This window comes from Augochlora pura, chromosome 6 (genome assembly GCF_028453695.1).
Source record: "Augochlora pura isolate Apur16 chromosome 6, APUR_v2.2.1, whole genome shotgun sequence".
In the NCBI taxonomy this organism is placed as follows: Eukaryota; Metazoa; Arthropoda; class Insecta; order Hymenoptera; family Halictidae; genus Augochlora; species Augochlora pura.
Window position 1 is genome coordinate 6,013,830 of NC_135777.1, and position 17,716 is coordinate 6,031,545.

Below are 17,716 nucleotides of genomic sequence, written 5' to 3' on the forward strand. Positions count from 1 at the left end.
TTTTAAAAGTACAAATAAATATTGATAATTAATGAATAAATATTCAAATGGAACTGGAAAACAAGAAGAAAACAATAACATCACTTACAATGTATAATTATAAACTACCTGCAAATATTATTTAACATAAAAATACTGATATAATATTGAAGAAATGACAAACAGATGCATGTAAAGTACACAGTTATTTTGATCATCTAAACAAAGCCATTTTTGAAAAGTTTATTCTAATTATATTCTATTTCTGGATCTGTACTATTTCATTTGTGGGTATAAATTCTGCTGCTACAAAAATGTATATTCATACTAAAACTGATACCCTAATCAGCTTCGCTTGTAATTTCAATAGCAAATTTTTCCTCGAATAGTGAATTGAGTCATGGCAGTGACAAATTGATGAAACCAGCACTACTAAATGATGCTGTAAACTAACGCGAAGAGAGTTTCTTATTATTATTGTAATTTATCACAAAACATTCAACCAGGAATAGTTGTGATCTAGTATACTAATTGTAAGATGTAAGAAAGTTTCATCATTAACTGCAACAGAATACAGCAGAGTACAGTCGGAATAAAACGGTCATAAATTTAAGATTAACATTTTATATTCGTGGTGCATACGCATCGTGTCATTTGGAGTAACTCAACACAGATGTGTATACTTCTCAGGGAAACTATTCTCTTTACTCACATTATCATTCGCTTACTTGAAAAACACAATAGAGATCATGCATGCGGTCAATCTGTATTATCCACTTATAAATCACCAAATAACACAAAGGATCTCTCTAATTCTTCTCGTTCTGATTCAGAGACAAGATATTATATTTGATATACACTGAGAAAAGCAGAACTTTATATGAATGTATTCTTCTTTGCATATTCTTGTCTTGTAAAATTCAACTAAAACACCCTATATGCGTATTGTTTCTCCATAGGAGGAACAATAATCTGTGAAATAAATTCTCCTATGTACAATATAATATAGTACTACATAATTAATTGAAAACGCTATAACGCCAACCATGGATGATTGCGAATAGCTTCACGACTTCTATCCCCATAGTCATATGTAACTTCAACTCCAGATGGTATATTTTCTTTTGCCGTAAGTACAAGATGGGGCGTCGAGCCTACTTCTATGACTCGTGCAACTAAATTACCGTTTCTCGAGTGATTCACTAGTCTACCTAACTTATCAGTTTCAGCTGTCGCGTCGACACTAAAACGTATCAGGTGTATAAATAAATATTATTATCTTGTTATAATTTACGAACGATAATAATATGTAAAAGGCTCCTACCAATGCTGATGATTACGATGCTGAAAGTAATACATATAACATCCCGTGGTCTGATCTTGTGCATATATCTTCTCGCGTTTTTTCGCCTCAACCTGAGAGATTAATTCACCAATATATTCTACCACAAATTCTCCTTTCGTAAATTCTCGCGTTGTTATCACACCACGCCCTTTTCCAGCAAAGTATCTCACCTAAAAAAAATACATTTTACACTAGATTCATAATAATAAAATAACGATTAGTCGTCATGAACTTTTATACCTCTAAACCCTCTTCCACTTGACAAAGTACTTTGTTTTCCATATCACGTTGTTTCTCCTCTAATACTACTTTCTTAGATTTTCTTATACTACGGCGTACTGGAAAATAATCTGTAAGTTTGTGATTTGTACTTTTAATGTCCACAGATTCATTTGAACGATGACCGATGACTGGATTGATTAATTTTCTTCGGCCACGGTTGTTTAGCTTCTTTAGAGGTGGTTGTGTTAAAGTAACAGGAGAAATCATCAGCTTTTTATCTTTCTCAGTGTTCATATTTCCTTCGTCTAAATCTTCTATTTGACTGTGCGGCATATTTATTCTGTGAGGTGTAGCTGGACCATGTATGGGCACGGCTACAGGTGTTTCTGAAATATTGTATGTACAATGTAACAACTTCTCACAGCGAATAATTAATACTTATCGGAATTAGTCAATCTACTACCATCTGTTGTAAAGTGACTAACATCACTGACAATATCATTTTGTACAACATTTGTTTCTTCATTTCTGTAGAAGGTCTCCTTAATAGGCACTATGGAAGTTTCAGTTTCAGGAAGATCAGGCCTTGAAATAGGTGCAATCTACATTCAATGATATAAATTAGAATTACGCATAACAGAATGTATTATAAATGTTATAGATAAAAATTGCGTACTTGTCTGTAAAAACAGGAATTTATAGGTAAAATTGATTTATGTATATCCACTGCTACATGCTGTCCATTTGAATTATCGTGTTTGAAATTTTTGTTATTATCTAGCTTTGGCTCCTTTTTCATGGACACACCAATATCTTTATGTTGCAGCGATGAAACTGTGGCTCTTGTACAAACCATATTTTTGGTTTGTACCCGTTTCCGTCGTTCTATAATTAAAACATATAAATTATATCCAACCTCAAACAACATTCAAACAATTACACATATCCTAAATGGGAATATAACAGTAGACACATATAGTTCCTTTAGATGAATCCTGCGGAAATAAACCCATCAATGCCAAGTGTTTTAGTCCAGTGACATTTTCATTGTAACTGTTTATTACTTCTAATTCTACACAAAGTCTAATATTTTCATACAAAGGCTATACCTTCCTTTTTACATTACCCAACAATGTTAATATTCGTTAACAACCTTTGAAACACGAAATTGTCCGGCATTGCATAGGTAATGTTATAAAAACAATTTTTTCTAAATTCTTTAGAAATCAATGAATGTGGAAGTTAGTCAGCGTCTCTAAGATAACGTTCAAAATGGAGATAGAGACGAAGTGAAATTTACCAAAACATAACCTGACTGATGACAAGAAATCTTCAGTGAAAGTATACTCGAATTTTTTTAAATCATATTCCTACCTTTCACCATATTATCCCTCGTTATTTTCGCGTTAAGACGGAATCTAGAATTGAATCTTCTCATACAAAAATTTCCGTGCTACTCTAGACCACCGTGTTCAAGTCACTCGACGCTAGTCGACGCAACGCTAGTGTGCTTCACATAAATGATCTTAACAATTCGAATTTCCTTGTCAGCGATTCCAGAACGGACATTCATATCTTAACTGTTTACAGTATCTGGAGTATAAATTAACAATGATACAGTGACCAGTTCTACTTTTTACAAATATTGTTCATCGTATTTCGGATCGGATTAAATCGAAATTACAAACAGTGTCGGAGGAGCAGACCGGATATACCACCATTGCTCGCCATGATGCTACATGCACATGTACACATTCTACGTTATACATGTGTGTCGAATTAGAGGCTGACATTTGCGTATGTATGCGTAGGTCTACAAACATATGTACGTACATATGTATTACATGTATATTTCGTCTGTGATTCTTACGTTGGCGCGCATGAAATGTTTCTTTCAATTAAAATTCAAAAATGTTTCATTTTGTCCGAAATTTTATTGCTCGAGTTCTACGACATTTAAGAACGACCGAAAACTCTTGTTGAGTTCCACGCAAGCAATTCTAGCTACGTGTACATATCTTCATACATAGATGTACTCCATTTATAAGATGGAAAATTATGTGAATTTTTAAATGATCGTTCATCGAGAATAACATGTAAAACATTAGAAAGATTTGTTTTAATGTTATATTTGTATTCGTCAATTTTTCCGGATATTTTAGATAATACGACTTCTAATTAAACAATTTCTATCAAATTCTAGTTTCAAGGAACCTATTATAATCTGTCGCTAGACTTTAATTATTTATCTTACGTTGACATAACCTATTTCAAACTACTTTATAATTAAAAATAACGGGATCGAAACGTGTCGTTCATGCTATCCTATTCCGAATTTCATTATATAAATAAGACGACTTCATTCGCCGTGCAAAGAAATTTATACTGTATAACGATTTACTACAATTCCATTGCCGTGGAAGTATAGAACGTTTGCTGGTAATAAATCTACTGCAAAAACTTCGAACGAAAATATTGGTAGAATAGGACACAGTGTACCCTAACGTATTAACAAAAGTTTAGATTACGTGAGCGACAAAAGCCCGTTGCAAGATTTAATGCATAAGAAATTAAATACTGTATTTTCAACCGGAAAATACATTTGTCCGAGGTAAAATAAAATTTCCATTTCCACAAGTACAAAATTGGCGAAATCGAATCATCTCTCAATATCATTAGTTGCACGAATTGGCCGATAGGTAGCGTTGCCAGCGGCGCGAAGCTCGGATCGATCGTATTAGAACGGTGTTATTTTTTAGATAGATTTAGCCGTGCGATTGTGTAATATGCGATTCGTGGGTATTATTTTGCAACAACGATCCTCTAAAGTCGTTTCATTTTCCCGAACTGATTGACGGCTGGTCGAACGAACGTTATACAACGATTCTAGATCCAGTTGACTATCGTATTCTTTTCTTTTTACCGCGGATACTTTAAATCAACTAACGATCAGCGCGGCGCGCATGCGGCGTTGCCAGATCGACCGTCACCGGCTTCATTCGTTTGAGCGTGACCATGCGTGTGCGGACACATGATACGCGATATGCATGCTTTGTTTACCGTTCGCTGTGATTCGGCAGAGCACGTGCTTGAATAAACCGATTTTAGTTGAAACCGTATTATTTACGAATTTCAAGTGAGCACGTGTACGAAACTTTGCGCTCTCTGTTTCGTTGTTTCGCTTCGGTTCCGTATCTTTTAGTGACGCACGATCCATGACGACCAGCTAAACAAGGAACAACTGCACAAATCGAATAGTGACTTTTTTAAACGGTAATCAAAACCGAATACAATACGATTCCACGATATATCCTACGATCGATATTTAAAACCTAACTAGAAAATATTATACATCAGAACGATTAATCGTTCGCAATCTTATCGAGCTTGCGGAACAGTACTTAACATTACGAAACGTTTGATATCGCGCTTATAACATCCGTCTAGACATTGGATGGAATCTCTTAAAAAATTTAGGTACGAACTATCGACTCGAGAAACGTCATAAATCTACTTTCTTCTTATCCAGATTACATATTTACGAATTTCCTTGCCATTTTCAACTAATTTCTATTGATTTTACATTCTCCTTGCCGTCGAGTCGTTGTGACTATTATTTATTTTAAGCTTACTATATTAATTATATATATATATATATATATATTTGATAAGTCATAGACATAATAGTAGTATAGTAACAGCAATAGTGTAGTAGTAGTAGTAATAGTGGTAGTGTGGTAGTAGTTACTGTATAGCAGTAGTAGATGTACAATACTATGGTAAACAGTATTAATGTACTGTATAATTTAGTGGGTTTCTAATCCTAACTGACAGTCGATTCGCATTTTTGTAAAAATTGTTTACAAAAATAAACTCTCGATTCGAAGTGTCTTCGAGATGATAAAAATGAATAATGATCGATCGTATGAATTATGCGTTAGAAAGCGCGGCAATTTTTTGGTTAACGCGCTTCCTGAGAATATTGTATTCTCTTAGTCGCGGTCTCAATTTGGCAACGCTGCTCGATCTTATTCTGTAAACGGTGGGGCCATAGGCGCAGCGCGTGTGTTTTTGTATTTGCATCGCGGTGCACCGTGGGCCGGGCGAAAGCCAAGATGGCGGCAGCCGTGTTCGGCAAACGCGTTTCAAGTGCATGCTCGGTCCAGACCGCATAAATGGTTTGGTCCAAGCGCACACTTAGTTCTCACGCTGTGATTTTCTAGCCCGCACGGTCCGCCAGTACTGAGATCGTCCTCGTGTGATGCCTGTCCGTTGAGAAACAAGTCACGAATAATTTTCTCAAGGGAGGAAAAAAAAGTGACCATCTCCCTGTGCACTCTGTCACATAGTCAGCATCATTGCCCGCGACGAAGATAGTATCAACATCTTCCTTGTTTAGCACAAGTGTCTATTCATCGTTAAGTTTTTAGAATACGAACGATCGAACAGATATCTCTCTTGTCATGGTGAGTTTGATTTTTGTTTATTATTATCGATGGTTCGTGGTTCGCTTCCTTTTTCCCGAATTGAATGAATTTTATAACCTATAGACGCTCTACGCGTACCGCGTATACGTTCCTCATTGTAATTTTTAATGACTCACAATCTATTCTCCCTCTCTCTTTATTCTGTCGCCCCCCTCCCTACTTTTTTACCCAGAATTGAATAAATTGTATGTCCTTTCAATCAAAATTTTTTATTTTATCACTGGTTAAGTTTTAGTAAAAATTTTATCCTTTCATTTGTATTGTGTCAAATATAGATAATACCATTGCACTTGTTGTATTGCATTTATGAAAGCTTTACCATATTTCAAATTAATTACATAAGCTTGAAGAATAAAATTTTCAAAACACTCCGTGTGTAATTTAGTATAACCTTATATTTTTTCTTATTCCCTAATCTGCAATCTTCTGAAATGTAGTCAATCAATGTTTTATTGTTATAGTCAACTAAAAGAGACAAAGATGCAATGAATGAAGATAGCAGCAGCGACGAGGATGAAGATCCTGATAACATGGGTGTACCAGGTAAGTTAATGATTTTTTTTTGTCTTTTTACTTTTTCTTGAATGAATACATAACAAGTGAAACAATATTTTGTCAGGTGGTGGAAAGGATCTTGCTACTGCCACTGGTATTGCAAACATAAAAGATGAAAAACCTGCTGATGCTCCATCTAACATAATGATTAAAGGCCAAGGTGGAATAAACAGTAAGTTATTCAAGTTTTTTTATAAACAGACATATCCCTGTTGTTCTGTAAACATATTTCGTTCACAGTGCTGAATCAAAAATTTGGTAATAAAATTCCTGGAGGATTGGTGACCAAAACAGCGTCACCGGGTTACGAAATGGTCCGTGTAGGTGGATCACAGGGTGCCCCTCCAGATTTTGTCAGTGCCAGTCAATTGAGTCAACTGGGACAATTAGCTGCAGCTGGCCCATATGGTTTTCCACCTGGATTAGCAACCCTCGCGGGTTTTAATCCTGCAGCCTTTTTTCCACCGAGTAAGCAATATCCATTTAAGTTTAAAGAAAGTGTGATTTCTTTTTTGTGTGCTTGTTAAGATCAATATATATATAAATGTATGTATGATTTAGCTAAGCACATACGTTAACGTATTAAAAACGTATTAAAAAACTTTATGGATTTGGCTGTAACTTTTTAGAAAAATGTACACGTGTAATGACAATACATCCTTATTCCATTGTATATTATCACATTAATTGAATAATTGACAATCACGATAATGTTACTAAAAGAACAATCCAGAGGTTTTATGTATACCATTATTCCCCAGGCATGGATATGAGCTTAATGAGTGGTTTTATGGGTATGCCTGGAATGAACATGGGTGTGAATCCCCTAGTTCAACTATTAAACCAAAACGGTTTACACCCAAACTGGCCGGCTGGACTATCAGGTATCTTGACTAGTATTTAGGCATGAAATTTTATCCTTGTTATAATAGAAATATCTAACTCGCACCGTTTCTGCTGTTATATGAATTAATATGAATTCATGTATTATTGCAGGCAAGGCCATGTCTCAATTATGGATGAATTCGGCAGATCCTACGAAAATGAATATACAACCAACTTTGCCAGAAGAAGAAGAGGTTGACGACGAAGACATGGGCGTTGCTGAAACCTATGCCGATTATATGCCAACTAAACGTATGATATGTTCATTTTAGTCTTTTATATTGGTCAACTAAATGCTGTTTTATTAAACTTTTGTTACGTATTCAATAGTCAAGCTTGGGCGAAAACATCCAGATCCCGTAGTAGAAACTGCGTCGCTGTCCAGTGTCGAACCAACAGATGTTTGGTATAAGGTCGCAATTCCGGAAGAATCAATAAGAACGGGCGCCTTGTCAGCTTTACAGCTAGAGTCTATAACGTACGCGTCTCAACAGCATGAACACCTTTTACCAGATGGAACGCGTGCCGGATTCTTGATTGGAGATGGTGCAGGAGTTGGTAAAGGACGAACTATAGCGGGTATAATTTATGAGAATTATTTAAAAGGCCGTAAACGTGCTATTTGGGTTTCTGTTTCGAATGATCTAAAGTACGACGCTGAACGTGATTTGAATGACATCGGTGCATCAAAGATCGAGGTAATTTGAAATTATAAAGAGAAATAATGTTCCGCTCACATTGCAACTTGCAATATTAAACAATTTTGCTATTTTTGCAGGTGCATGCATTGAACAAATTTAAATACGCAAAAATTTCGTCAGCCGTGAATGGCAACGTGAAGAAAGGAGTGATATTTAGCACATATTCTGCCTTGATCGGGGAATCATCCCAGAGCGGTGGCAAATATAAAAGTCGATTGAAACAACTTTTGCAATGGTGCGGGGAAGATTTCGACGGTCTAATTATATTTGACGAATGTCATCGTGCGAAGAACTTGTGTCCAACGGGTAGCTCAAAACCTACCAAGACCGGTACATATTATTCCTATTATAATTCTTCAATATCTTCGAAATGTTTGCATTCTTGAAGAGCAAACATCAGTGTGAAGTCGTGTATATCGATACTCAAGAAACATGTGTTACAGGTTTGACGGTTTTGGAGCTACAGAACAAGCTTCCCAAAGCTCGAGTGGTGTACGCTAGTGCCACAGGTGCTTCTGAGCCCCGAAACATGGCTTATATGGTTCGTCTCGGTATATGGGGCGAGGGAACACCTTTCCCTGAGTTCAACGATTTTATAACTGCCGTTGAGAAGCGTGGAGTTGGTACAATGGAAATTGTAGCGATGGACATGAAATTGCGAGGCATGTATATTGCACGACAACTGAGCTTTCATGGTGTAGCTTTTAAAATAGAAGAAGTACCGCTGTCCAAAGAATTCACTGAAGTGTATGACCGCTCTGTTTATTTGGTGAGTATCGAACAACTAAATCGCTTGTACGATTGTGCAGCGTATTCAACGTTAACACGAAAATTTTGTATTAGTGGGTTGAAGCGATGCAAAGGTTTCAAGAATCGGCAGAATTATTAGACGCTGAGAACCGCATGAAAAAGACCATGTGGGGTCAATTTTGGTCGTCACATCAACGTTTCTTCAAATATTTGTGTATTGCCGCAAAAGTGAAGCACGCTGTTGCGGTCGCTCGTGAAGCTGTTAAGTGTGGTAAATGCGTGGTAATCGGTTTGCAATCTACAGGTGAAGCTCGCACTTTGGAACAATTAGAGCGAGACGACGGTGAACTTAGTGATTTTGTGTCCACTGCAAAGTGAGTGACTTTATAGGAAAAGTTAAATAGTTAGGCCATAAAAGGCGCATAAAATGAATCTATAATTACCGTACTATATTCTTTCAGGGGAGTTCTCCAGACATTAGTTGAGAAACATTTTCCCGCATCGGACCGTAATCATATACACCGAGTTCTAGGTATCGAGCCTTCTAAGATGCAGAGGTTAGAGGATCTTGATGACATGGACGCAGGTGGTTCTGCGGGCGGTAGTAAGAGGAAACCGGTCAGACAAGCAGCCCAACGAGCTTCAAAGAGAGTTCGCACGTTCCCGTCCGATGACGATTTTACCGATGATGAAAGGAACGGTGGCCATAGTTCTGGCTCGGAATACAAGCAAAGCGGAAGCGAAAGCGAAGACGACCATAGAACCGAAGAAGAGAGTAATATTAGCTCCGATTCTACCTTCAACTATACCGAATCTGATTCTGGTAAATTTTGTTAAAATAGACATTTTATACAGCGTCATAAAATTAGTCTCTTTGTTGGTCATTTACGTATCATCTACACGCGTTTCGTAGATTCTGGTGATAGACGAAAAAAGAAAGGGGGCAAGAAACAGAAGAAACCAGTTAAAAAACGACCAGGTACCTACAAATTGATACGATGTTACACTTTATAAAATAATTACCGAAATCAAGATAATATTATTATTAATACGTAGGATATGGAGCGGGTGTTGGAGCAAATGCTGCGGTTCGCAATCGGGCACCATCCAGAGATGCTGTGGAACGTGCATACAGCATGAAGAAAGAATTATTATCACAAATTGAGGATCTTGGAGAACGACTACCACCTAATACGCTAGATCAACTAATAGATGAATTTGGCGGTCCTGAGAATGTGGCTGAAATGACTGGTAGGAAAGGGCGCGTCGTTCAAACGGAAGACGGTACTATTCAGTACGAATCTAGATCCGAGGTCGATGTCCCTTTGGAAACACTAAATTTGACTGAAAAGCAAAGGTGCGTAGTCTAGTGTTGCAAGGGACGATGACAAAAAGAAATCAAAGTGATTAAACTGGTTTGTGTGATACAGGTTTATGGATGGTGAGAAAACAGTTGCCATTATTTCGGAAGCGGCCAGTAGCGGTATATCATTGCAAAGTGATAGGCGAGCAAGAAACCAGATGCGGCGAGTACACATTACGCTCGAATTACCATGGAGCGCCGACAGAGCCATACAACAGTTTGGACGTACGCATCGTTCCAATCAGGTCAACGCACCGGAATACATATTTCTGATCTCGGACTTGGCAGGAGAAAGAAGATTCGCATCCATTGTTGCGAAGCGACTTGAAAGTCTCGGCGCTCTCACACACGGAGATCGCCGTGCCACGGAAACGAGAGATCTCTCACAATTTAATATCGACAACAAATATGGTCGTGCAGCTCTTGAAGCGACAATGAGGACTATTATGAAGTTTGTATTTTTCTATTAACTTTCATTACTTCTTTTACCTACGGCATTGATGATCATAATCTCGAAACAATCAAGTAGATCAGAAATTTTTAATTGCGATTGACGCGCCTACAAATTACCATATAATCTGAATAATGATATATTAATAATATATAATATGATAATATATTTTACAATATTAAATACAACCTTTTCTGAATTATTTAAATAGGTATGAACCTCCGCTCGTACCACCGCCTCAGGATTACCATGGCGACTTTTTCAAAGACGTCGCGGACGCGTTGGTGGGCGTCGGTTTAATCTGCAATAGTGAAAGCTCGCCCGGTGTGCTCACATTGGACAAGGATTATAATAATATGTCGAAATTCTTGAACCGTATACTGGGCATGCCAGTCGATTTGCAAAATCGTTTGTTCAAGTATTTCACCGATACTTTAAACGCGATCGTGACTCAAGCGAAGAAAACTGGTCGATTCGACATGGGTATCCTTGACTTGGGTACCGCAGGCGAAAACGTGAAGCGAGTCAAACTGTTCCGTTTTCTAAGGAAACATGCGACAGGAAAAGCGCCAACCGAGCTTCATGTTGTTCATGTGGAACGTGGTATGAGCTGGGCCGAAGCTATGGATAAATGTTCCGAATTGACGGGGTCCAAGGAAGGATTTTACTTGAGCCATCAAGTTCGTAATGGAAAGCAAACAGCCATTCTCGCAGTCGCCGTGGATACAGGCAAAAAGAAGTCCGAGAGCAAGAAAGATTATCTATATATGGTTTACAGGTATTGTTACCGTATATTTCAGAAATTATTGTTCAAATTATGTAGAAACTTCCAAATAATGTGTAACTTTATTTAAAAGACCCAACACCGGCTTGCAACTTCGACAAGAAACTCTAGGTGAATTGGAGAAGAAATACAAAAAAGTATCTTCGGACGAAGCAGAACCTCATTGGTCACAGCAATATGATGCATCCGTGGACACATGTTCTCATGCTTACTGGCGTGGCAATTGTAAAAATGCAACGCTCGGTATGGACTGTGAGGTGGGGCTTCGAAGACGATCCTACAATGTTTTGTCGGGTTCGGTATTGAGCGTTTGGAGTCGTGTGGAAAGTATTTTAGCGACACGTTCTGGACACAACACGAAAATGCAAGTTGTGCGCTTACGAACTGGTAAGATGTTTGACCTTTACAATCCTGATAATATATAGGATAAGACCGTACAAATTCTTTATTGACGCAGATGAAGGTTTGAAGATAGTTGGTACTCTAATTCCAAAGTCATGTATGGAGATATTACGTCAAGAGTTAGCATCTGATTCAGACAACACCGAAGAACTTACATTTTGAATACTAGGTAAGCAACTGTTTTTACAGCTTAAGTTGAATGATATAGAAGTTACACAACTATTATTTGTAGAAATAATAATAGAAATATTATGGTAGGTATTGAAAATAAGAAAACCATTTCGTTTATTAAAAGCAGGACCAATGGAAGCGACTTTATAATGGACAAATCCCTCTTCTTAAGCCTTGCGACAAAATTTGTGAAGGAGAGGGTGCACTTGCAAACGCATGGCGAAGATCTATCACGAGGTGTGAAGTATATTCGAAACAGTGAATCTATAGTGTCGTATTATGACGTTCGATACGGCAAGTGTGGCATAAATATTTCTAATTCGCGATCCTATGAACTCGTCAAGATCCGAGCTTGTCTCTTCGCTAGAGCTCTGAAGTTGATATTTTATAAGTTATCGAAGCATCGTTAATCTCTTTCGTCGCATCTCGGCGTCATTGATTAGTTAGGTGTTCTCTTTTTTCTTCATCTTTCTTATCCTTCTTATTAATTTTAAACCTAGATGGACTGCGTGTTTAGTTGACCAAGAAAATACGAATACGAATTTTCTATTATATTCACAAATCCTTTTCTCGCTCCAAATCAATATAGAAATTATGCAGAGGTTACAATATAGGTAGCACTTCCTCTGAACGAACATAATATTTGTAAAAGAGTACGTTCGTCGTTCGTTCATCAACTAGATAAAATCTTAGAAACGGTTAGGTTTTCATTCCTTCAAGTAAGTTTAAACAGATTTCACAATATGATGTAGCTTTATTTCGCGTCTGCTGCAGAGTAAAATTGATTAGAAGTGAGCGGGTAATTTTAGTTAGAAATTAAAAGTCGTTAGTGTTGACCATATCCTGATACCGAAAGCAACACCATGTGAGAGATTGTGAGAATTTTTTAGTCATAGCAGAGCATACAGTTACTTGTATTGCTGACTGATATAGAAAAGAAAATTAAATGTAGAACCGAGAGGGAGTGTGTGTGTATGATGGGGGGAGGGGGGGATATATATAAATATATATATATATATATGATAAAAGTAGTAATAGCAAATGATCAATTCTCGCTGGAGATTGTAGATGTATACGCAACAATATTCGACTTTTGTTTAATTGTTGAATCGATCGGATAGTTAATTATTATAATTGCTACTATTACCATTAATCTTATTACACTACCGCTACTCCCATTAGTACTAGTACTCTCCCATTGCAAAACTATTACTATTTACGGGATGTGGAAGGCAAGGTAATCGCAGCAGACAAGTCTTATCGACAAATCAAAAGCGTTACATTGAAGCTAAACGTTCATTATTTGCGAACCAAGTGCCAATGTAGATCGACTTATTTATTTTCGAAATTTTCGTGCATGTCGCTTTGAATTCGATAAGTTTGTTTCGAAAAAACGGATTCCATCCTTGCCTCCCAGTAGTCCCCATTTTATTAAAAGTAGTGAGCATTAAAGGAACAAAAAAAAAAATAATTAGATTTCAACGGTACATACGACACACCCGCGAACGTACACGTCTATACACATTCGCGACACAATATATTTATATTCAGAATCGTAAAAGTAGTCATGCAAGCTCGCATGTATATTGAGTAGATGTCTGTTGTTTGTCGGTACGCCTGAACGCGTTTCGATAGAGTGCTACATTTGAGTTGGATCTCGCAATCTATTGTCTACGACAAGCAAACTATATTAATAGTAATACTAATATTAATAGCGGTAAGCGAAAACAGGAGACGATTCGGATTTGGAAGGTAGAGACTAATTAACAGTTTTACATTTGGTAGATTACCAGTTTCATAAATAGAATTCCAACTCCTGTCCTAGAAAGGTGCACAGACTCGAAAGCGTTTCCTTGACTTTAGAGAACCGTGAAAGTCGTAATCTGTGAATATATTCCTGTTTCAGTAAACGCGTTGTCACAGAAAATTGTTGTGTTGCGACACACAAAGTAAAAGAAAGCTTGTACGTTTCTACGGTTACACTATATATTACTTTTATGTACACATAAGACCATAAATTTCGAAGAACGCCACCCACAACAAAAAAAAAAGAATGCAAATAATATTATTTTTTCCTTTCTTCTTATTTACAAAATTTCATACGACGAAGAAACGCTCAGCGCTTTATTGTGCATCTAATCTATCTTTGTAGTTTAATTTATATAGTTTTAATTTGGGAGGAGGATGCAGTTTTAAATAAGTAAAATATACAGGGTTTATGAATATCAGTATTAAAATTTATACGATACTCTGATAGGAATGGTCTTTCATCAAAATGAAGTCGGTTTGTAGAAGAGAAATTGTATGAGAAAATATTGTAGAATGCGTCCAAACGTTATGCAGAATGGAAAATCGAAACATCGATGGTTGAATAGATTCTTGGTTTGCGAACTGTAGCCTCCCCATTAAATAGTGTACAAAACCGTAGAATCTTGAACAAGAAAAGGAAACGCTTGCAAAAAGCGTAAAATAAAATTTGAAATGCTGAAAGTGAGATTTGTGATGATGGCACGGGAGGTCTCAAAGTGTAAATAATATATATTAAAAAATATAAAAGCAGTTTTAGGTGAGCATATGTACCTTGTATTCGATACTTTTACAATTTCTGCTTCAGTTCCTATCGCAAAACACGAGATGTAATTTATAAATGTGGTATCTATTATACTTGGAAACTGGCATCGTACTTGCCGGAACGATTACTTTCTTAACGCGCTACGTTTTGTGAACTCGAATAAGAGACTTGTAAACATATATGCTATACATAGATACATACATGCATATATATTATACACCATGTATAAATATCTTCGTGTATGTAAAACTGATACCTCTTAGTAAAGAAGAAAAAAGTGGAAAAAATTATTTATTCAACTTGATTTGATCGTAATGTTTTCATATTTTATTTAATTCGTTGTCACAAAGAATTGTATTACTCCTGTCCTTTAATTCAATAATTTAAAAAACATTAACTCGTAGGCATTAATTACTTACAGGTAAATTGTCTTTCCATTCGTAAACACAGTGGCAAATAAAAACGAGTGAAAAACCTTTAAGTATTAGTCTGCTGTATCGATGACAAGTCTAAATAATTTTATGGTTTCTAACTACTTATTAAAAATCAACTTACATATACATTTTTTATCTTGTGTAGAGGAAGTCGGAAACAGAAACAATACAAATATAATATTCAAGATGGGTAAACTTTCACCGTTGATTTAACATTTATTAAATTAACACATCGATCGCTGATTCAAAGTCTATAACAAACATGGATAACTGAATATTGTTTTCAATCTGCCAAGGGCTAGCGGTTCAAACTAATAATCTCTATCTAACGTGTATCTCATTTGCACGTGTATACGTGCATATAAAATACACGTTCAAAATAAGAGATTTCTAGTTCGAACACATAGCACGGTAATTTGTGAACATTCAATTACCAAGGCCTGCTCGACACATAGAGTCATCCACGGCTTACAATTAGGTATAAAAAAAACTGTACAATATTACATTTGCATATTTTATAGTCTCATTCTTACAACACATTCACTCAATCATTTGTTCAATATCGTGGACAATTCTTTGCAATTTCAATGTTCCCCCTATCCATGTAATGCATGATTGGTATACTGCGAGTTTAGTTGGTATTAATAATAAAAATATTTCAGTTTATCTTCCACAATTATCTGTACATTGTCTAGGCAAAAACAAAGAAACCATATGCTATCGAAATTACAAATTTAAAAAAAGATTGATAAAAAATGTCGAAACATATACAGACAAAATGACGATCGCACTTACTGTGCAATATATCGGTAACTGAAGGTTGCCAGGTTCGACATCTCGTCAACATGTTCAAACCAAGAGGTAGAGTTAGAGATGCGAAAGACCAACTGACGGGCACATGTTGACGAGACAGACGTTGAAGATGAAGGACCTTAGCGAACGCATATCTGGCTACTCTTCGACCCGTTTCAAACGAGGCTGGATCTATTGCGATACGCGTATTATGATTACCGACCGTACATTTAGATCAATAGGAACGTTCTGACGGCGATACAGTAGCACAATACTTTTTTTTGTATAAAATAGGTCTTAGCCGTTAATCCCATTGAAGTGGAAGTATTTTGATATGGAATGAAATTTAGTGAAAAGCATACAAGAGCATTAGAAATGTGCAAAAACCAACGATAAGTCCAAGAATGAGCGAATCTCGTCTCTTGCGCAAATTTATCCTTTGCACTAGACTGTTCACTGCCGGGAAACGGTTCGATATATCATTGAATCTGGTTTGTATACGTTTGAACGCCTGCCTCTGTGTCATCAAATGTTCGCGCGTTTCCATTGCTATACTTATTTGATCGTTGATTAGCCGATCGGAACTGAAAACAGTAAAGTTTCTCAATCATTTTTGTACTCAATTAACAGGGACTTATAAGAGGCAAAGTTTCTTTACTTATGAATATGTTGATTTTCCTTCATGAACATCTCCCTGCGATTTAGTCCACTTGCACTTTTGTAATTGCTGCACAAAATGTAAGTTATAACTGTTACCAAGTAAACAAAAGGTCAACGATAACAAGACAGTTATTGTACATACTCTATTTCTTTACGAACACTTCCAAGTAAATCTTCCCTGTCTCTTCTCGCTGCAAAATTGTTTCTAATCTTACTAAATTCCAGTTTATAGTCTTTCAATATATCTTTATGACGCTGCATAGTATGCAACATTGCAGCACCATTAGGATGTAATTCACTCATTCTCTCGTTTATAGAGGACAACTATAACGGAACAGATTTTAATCCACTGAAATATAGTGTTTGCAGTCAAAACTTACTTTAGTTAATAGCGCTTCTATTTCAGAAGCCATGTTCTCAAAAACATGCTCTTCATCCAAAAGTGGCACTTCATCACTGTTTACAAGCTTGGAACCCCCATTAATGCCAAGCTTGCTAAACGCTACCAGTTTTGCATCAATATCATTTTCCAAATGTCTCGCTTGTCTTCTAAGATCTACAAATATTGTAGAATGAAAAACAACCTTACTGTTGTCTTAATAGTAAAACAATTAGACGACAGGCATACAATGCGATTAATAACATATTAAGTTAATGAAACGGTCAATTACAACAAATACGTAGAAAACAAGTAATTAATAACCTACTTTAAGAAGGTTAGGAAAATTAAGTTACGACGTGTTATGGAAGTTTGATAGCACGAAAATGAAGCATCATCGAAATAGAAATATAAATAATTCAGCTTTATGTTTTAATTTAAAAAAAACAGTGTTTTACAATTATTTTCCTAGAAAACTTAGCATAGCGAACTATGTCATCGTTAAAGTGTCATAAACACGTCAAAGCATAATATAAATACTACTTATTGGAGAAAGTTTTTTGATAATTGATGACAAGTAAAAAATTTCGCTTGCTAGCAACAATTCTATAAAATCTACCTTCCCAATCGATGACTTCTAACGAGTTAGCCATTTGTTGTTCTGAAATCGCACGAGCCTTTTATAATACGTGGATGGATACTGCATACGACAACGACATAACAAAGTCCTTCACGGAACAGATGATGGCAGCAGACACCTACCTATGAAACATAAGTCTTACTA

General features: G+C 36.4%; 3 protein-coding genes across 7 annotated transcripts in view; 1 reads left to right on the forward strand and 2 right to left on the reverse strand.

The window, feature by feature from the left end:
- Positions 1-357: 357 nt before the first annotated feature.
- The window catches only part of Set8 (SET domain containing 8), a 31,606-nt gene continuing 14,247 nt past the window's right edge, over positions 358-17,716 (reverse strand). The window contains exons 1-7 of one of the 5 annotated variants that reach the window (XM_078184064.1): positions 3,235-3,292; positions 2,921-3,139; positions 2,223-2,431; positions 2,010-2,148; positions 1,565-1,932; positions 1,304-1,494; positions 358-1,222 (exon numbers count right to left, since the gene is read on the reverse strand). In XM_078184064.1, coding sequence (XP_078040190.1) covers positions 1,012-1,222; positions 1,304-1,494; positions 1,565-1,932; positions 2,010-2,148; positions 2,223-2,431; positions 2,921-2,984 — 1,182 coding nt within the window. In that variant the 5' untranslated portion in view covers positions 2,985-3,139; positions 3,235-3,292 and the 3' untranslated portion in view covers positions 358-1,011. Of the gene's footprint in view, positions 1,223-1,303; positions 1,495-1,564; positions 1,933-2,009; positions 2,149-2,222; positions 2,432-2,655; positions 2,890-2,920; positions 3,320-17,603; positions 17,691-17,716 lie in introns of those variants that run through there. The other 4 variants (XM_078184063.1, XM_078184073.1, XM_078184067.1 and 1 more) reach the window with 4 other exon arrangements.
- Sno (Protein strawberry notch) lies at positions 5,636-14,971 on the forward strand. Its single transcript, XM_078184045.1, has 18 exons — positions 5,636-6,012; positions 6,495-6,576; positions 6,653-6,760; positions 6,829-7,056; positions 7,350-7,472; positions 7,585-7,725; positions 7,804-8,171; positions 8,252-8,504; positions 8,618-8,943; positions 9,018-9,298; positions 9,386-9,747; positions 9,838-9,903; positions 9,981-10,281; positions 10,355-10,738; positions 10,950-11,516; positions 11,596-11,909; positions 11,980-12,093; positions 12,220-14,971. The coding sequence occupies exons 1-17, from the start codon at positions 6,010-6,012 to the stop codon at positions 12,084-12,086; spliced, it is 4,014 nt and encodes a 1,337-aa protein (XP_078040171.1). The 5' UTR covers positions 5,636-6,009; the 3' UTR covers positions 12,087-12,093; positions 12,220-14,971.
- Positions 14,972-17,688, reverse strand: Gos28 (golgi SNAP receptor complex member Gos28). The gene is made up of 5 exons (XM_078184082.1): positions 17,552-17,688; positions 16,934-17,109; positions 16,696-16,877; positions 16,552-16,620; positions 14,972-16,477 (listed from the first exon to the last, which is right to left on the reverse strand). Exons 1-5 carry the CDS (start codon positions 17,583-17,585, stop codon positions 16,240-16,242), a joined length of 699 nt encoding a protein of 232 aa, XP_078040208.1. The 5' UTR covers positions 17,586-17,688; the 3' UTR covers positions 14,972-16,239.

What these genes read in the sequence shown, in the direction of transcription:
- Sno (XM_078184045.1), top strand. An exon ending in CGATTATATGCCAACTAAAC is followed by an intron (nt 7,726 to 7,803) that starts GTATGATATGTT and finishes CGTATTCAATAG; the next exon opens with TCAAGCTTGGGCGAAAACAT. An exon ending in ACAATGAGGACTATTATGAA is followed by an intron (nt 10,739 to 10,949) that starts GTTTGTATTTTT and finishes TTATTTAAATAG; the next exon opens with GTATGAACCTCCGCTCGTAC.
- Gos28 (XM_078184082.1), bottom strand. Translation starts at nt 17,585, where the DNA reads ATGGCTAACTCGTTAGAAGTCATCGATTGGGAAG. An exon ending in AGAAGTCATCGATTGGGAAG is followed by an intron (nt 17,110 to 17,551) that starts GTAGATTTTATA and finishes CAATATTTGTAG; the next exon opens with ATCTTAGAAGACAAGCGAGA. An exon ending in TAGAAGCGCTATTAACTAAA is followed by an intron (nt 16,878 to 16,933) that starts GTAAGTTTTGAC and finishes GTTCCGTTATAG; the next exon opens with TTGTCCTCTATAAACGAGAG.